Below are 4,939 nucleotides of genomic sequence, written 5' to 3'. Positions count from 1 at the left end.
TTGCGCGTATCTAGATGGCGCGCCAGTCTGAGAAAATGCCACGGGAACTCGGGAACAGCTGCTGCCGCCGCCGCGTTTAAAGCCTTACATCCAAGGTGCGGAAGTCGAGGACTTGTTTCGAATTACGGTTTCTTATTGGTTGAAATCTGTTATTCCTATTACCAGGGGATTGATTCTTGCACGTATTCCATAGTCAGACCTTGTACTTAAGGCTTCCTTAAATTTATCTTTAGATACTCTACAAATTATTTCATTGGCTGCTGAGTATCTAAAGATAAGTTTAAGGAAACCTTAAATATAAGGCCTGAATACGAGTATCTGAATCTTGAAACGAAGTGAAAATTATAAAAATGAACGAATTTACTGATAATTTTATTGGTCAATACTTAGTAAATTTGCTCACTTTTGTAATTTTCAAAACAAGGGATCGATTCTGTATCTTCAAACAAGTTAAAATTACAAAAACAAGCAAATTTATTAAGTATTGATCAATGAATTATCAGTATTCTAGTAAGTTCGCTCAATTTTGTAATTTTCACCTCGTTTCAAGATGCAGAATCGATCTCCAGAATTGATACCCTGTGCTTTTAATTATAAACCCCTGCACGCAATGAAGGAAATAGGAATATTAGGAAAAGGAATAAATATTAAGATTTCACTCTATAAGAAATCGTGTATTCCGATGTATCCAATTTCTCATAGGTTAAAATCGTTTATTCTTTATTTCTAATTCCTTATTCCTACTATTGTGCGCAAGGCGCTCAGTCTGATTTTTATTGCTGCACTCTTTAAATTGATGCACACAGTGCGGTTGAAGTGAAAAAATATATGTTTCACTTGAACTTATTGCAGTTCAGAAAGTGCAGCAACAAAAAATAGACCTTGTATCAGGCTTAAGGGTATATTCACACATGTTTAAGCTACATAAATGTATGCATGAAGAGAATTATCCAATCATATTTTATGTACAACTTTATAAAAGAAATATGATTGGATAATTTTCTTTTGCATTTGTTTAGGCAGCTATGCAAGTTGTGTACATATTTAGTCTAAAAGAAATCGGTTAAGAAATTATAAGAAGCTTCACATAATAAAAGGAACAGGAAACAGAGAATAAGAATTTTAATCTATCAGAAATCATGTATTGTGAAATACATAGTTTCTGATAGGTTGAAATTTTTATTCTCTGTTCTCTGTTTCCTGTTCCTTTTAATTTGGATCTGCAATAGATGATTCAAGTTTTTAAGTCATAAGAAATTGATCAATTATAATCGAATGCGAGAAGAATAATCAACTGTGATTCGTCCATTGCTTATGACTTAAGACTTAAAAATTTATTGTAGATCCGGACTTATTGTATATATACGGAACCCCTAAGGAGTATATCCACATAACTTGCATAGCCGCATAAACGTATGCATAAAGAAAATTATCCAATTACATTTCTCCTATAAAGAAGCACATAAAATATAATTGGATAATTTTCTTTACGTTTATGCAACTCTACAGCTAAATCCCTGGCCGCTCCACCGATAAGATACTATTAAAGACCAACATCCTTACAGGAGTTCGCGTCCTTGAGAATATTGAAGTGATTAAAAGTTAACTGATAATATTGTATTAATTTTATGATTTATTAGTTTAGTAGACGTATTTATGCATTTACAACTCAATAATACTCGAACTTTTCTTTAAAATTGTGATTTCAATATTATCGTCAAAGTTGATTATCACAGAGATAAAATTGTATAACAGAGAAAAAATTGTAATTTTTCTACAGTATATAGAATATTATAGCTTTACAAGTATGCACAGTTTATACAATATTTATAAAAACAATATTTATAAAATTTATATTTATAAAAATAAAAACATTTATATAATAAAAAATGAATTTAATAATGCATAAACCAAATATTTATATTAATATTTATATTAATAATAGCAACTTTAAATTAATTGTCGATAATGTCAGCGTTCTTCAATTACCTCCGGGCCCTTTTTATACTGCCGAAAATTTGCCCAGGGTTGACGGTCTTTAATAGTATCTCGGTGTCACTCTCAGATTTCTCTTTGTCTTTATTCACAATTGTGGATGTAGTACAGACTCGCGTCACATCGTTTTTTGATACTGCGATTTTATCAGCAGTGTAATACGTAGTTTACATCCATGTTATAAAAAGATGTTGGTGCCGCTAGTGTACGAGAGTTTCGAACTGTTTCGGGAGTTTCATGAAAAAGACCGAGGAATGGGATGATTGCTGTTTCTACTATCATAGGATTCGAGAAGATCGAGGAATTTGAAGGTTGTTGATTTGATATTTATATTTACGCTCAACTGCTTTGATGTGATCGAGCAATAAGCTACAATGGATGAAAACGAGACTATCATCGAATTGAAGAACAATGAAGTGAATGTAAGCAATATGAATAATTTAATAAAAATATGTAACCATATATGAAGAATACATTGTGTACTTAGATTGACATTCATAACTTTTATAGATGCCCGTGCCGAAAATAAAACACGATTGGTATCAAACGGAGACCCATGTAATTGTGACAATACTCGCTAAGAATGTAGAAGATATGAAAGTCGTATATGGAGAAAATACAGTATGTATCTTCACTGGCTTATCTGTTATCAGATTTTATCAGACTATAAAGGAGCCTTGAATGACAGCATATCTCACAGTTATTTTATACATATATCTTTTTTTTTTTTTTTAAGAAAGAACTGACAATAGCTATGTTTACCTTGCTTAATCCTGATCTATCCTGATTACATCAACATTACTTTGATCTTAAATGAGGCTTAAAACTCTCTTTTTTGCTTTAAAATAAGACAGAGAATTTTAAGTTTGGTTTGAAGTCAAAGTAACGTTGGTGCAACCAAGCCTTAGAGGATAAAGAAGGACACTTACTGTATAGATCTAAATACATGGTGTAAACATAGCCATTGTCTAGGAAATTGGAATAAAACAAAGAATGGTTTTCAGCAGACAACACAATGTAATATGTAGTGAATTACTCTATCCTTATTGTTTGTCAATGTTAAACATTTAACATTTTGTATAAAAATAAAATGACCACTGTGTTGTATTCCTGGCTGACAAGCATCAAAACTGTGCTTGTTTTAAATTATTACGTACTCGTTTAACTTTTTTTTTTTTAAAAAGAACAGATCTAAGTGAACAGATGTATTATTCCTTTTTAGATTATTTAAATTGTAGACTTAATATCCAGATATCTGAATAATATTTGAGATGAGGATAATCAATTATTTTGATAGTAATAATAGGAGGTAGAACTAGTTGGAAGTATCTCATGATCTTTCTATCTTCTATCTTTAATAATATTAAAAGATTAAGACAATTGTTAATGAAAAGAAAGATGAAATTGGAAGAAATCTGAAAATACAACTTTACTATATTATAAATTATTTTTCAGCTAAGTGTGTCTGCACAGTTACCATCTGGCAATGAATATAGTTTAGAGTTAGATTTAGCCAACTTTATAGTGGAGGATCAATGTACATACAAAGTGATGCCATCCAAGATAGAAATCAAGCTGAAAAAACGAGATGATATTAGATGGACGACACTGGAAGGAAATCCAGTTTTAAGTAAAGTAAAACCTATACCAACTGGTAAGTTGTAAATTTATTATTTTATCGAAAAATCTTTAAGACAAACATAAATGTCAAATGATAAGATGTAAGACAAAGATAATGTGTAAGAAAAAGTAATGTTTGCTAATAAGTAAAATATTGGTAAATGGTTATCCAAAATAATTTATTAACTTAGTAATTTATGTATTTTATTATTAAAAATGTATAACATTTCCTTTCATTATTATAATCACTTCGCGCTCACAGTTTTAAATAATACAGATACAATATATATTTTGCCAAGCATTGAAATATTTGGAAAGACTTGTTTACTTCAGATTTGAAGCATTTTTCTTATCATAAACAATTATTAGATTCACATATGATTTAAACGTAATCACTTTGAAATAGGCATGCAACTTGTACAATCGTATAATGTATTTCATGACAAAGATAACCATAACGAGAAGATTAAACTTATATTTTATATTATTTAAGCTGCTTTTTTTTAGGAGGATAATTGACATAAATATCGTTTTATCTTTGTTATTTATTGAAAATGTTATTTATTCAAAAAGGCTAAAATGATTATATTGTCTGTACTTCTTCTTAAAAGAAGAAAACAGTCTTAATTATTTGTATATTTTTTCTGCAATATCGAAGAATTACGATTTATAAAATATTATATATGGAGATTATATTTTTCTAAAATCATGCATACTATTCAAGAAATACTTCAAGCTGGCAAAGAAGCATCCAAATATCCAAGCTCCTGTAAAAAATCTAAAGATTGGAATAAAGTTGAAAAGGAAATAGAGAGACAAGAGGCAGCAGAAGAAACTGAGGGTGAGGCTGCAGTGAATGCTCTCTTCCAAAAGATATATGGCAATGGATCTGATGAAGTGAGACGTGCAATGAACAAATCCTTTGTAAGTGAAATGTTCATTGTTAATAAATTAAGTAACAAAAAACTAATTAATTTATGAAGTAGTTTGTTTTTTTTACAAAAAATGTAAACTCTAATATAAAACAAAAATTTTTTCAAGATATCTGTATATTTATAAATAAAAAATAATGTTTCTTAAAGATAAACAAAGACAACCAATTAGAAATTAATTTGTACAGATATATACATATAAAATTATTGAATATAAGTCAATTCATTGAATAAGAGTCAATATATTTGTAAAAATTATTTCATTTTTTTAACATACAGATAGAATCTGGCGGTACCGTTTTAAGCACTAATTGGGAAGAAGTAGGAAATAAACAGTCGAGAGAAAACCACCAGATGGAATGGAATGGAAAACTTGGGACTCATAATTATGA

At 29.4% G+C, this 4,939-nt stretch overlaps 1 protein-coding gene across 1 annotated transcript; it reads left to right on the top strand.

Annotated features, from left to right (window-relative positions):
• The first annotated feature begins 2,369 nt into the window (after positions 1-2,369).
• Positions 2,370-4,933, top strand: LOC105623246 (suppressor of G2 allele of SKP1 homolog). Its single transcript, XM_012204645.1, is given in 6 exon segments — positions 2,370-2,417; positions 2,506-2,616; positions 3,451-3,649; positions 4,340-4,539; positions 4,827-4,875; positions 4,878-4,933. Coding segments are annotated over 6 exon segments (663 nt in total).
• Positions 4,934-4,939: the final 6 nt, after the last annotated feature.

This window comes from Atta cephalotes, assembly GCF_000143395.1.
Source record: "Atta cephalotes unplaced genomic scaffold scaffold00055, whole genome shotgun sequence".
Taxonomy (NCBI): Eukaryota; Metazoa; Arthropoda; class Insecta; order Hymenoptera; family Formicidae; genus Atta; species Atta cephalotes.
Note: the sequence above shows the minus strand (reverse complement) of the source record. Positions and strands in the feature narration are given on the sequence as shown.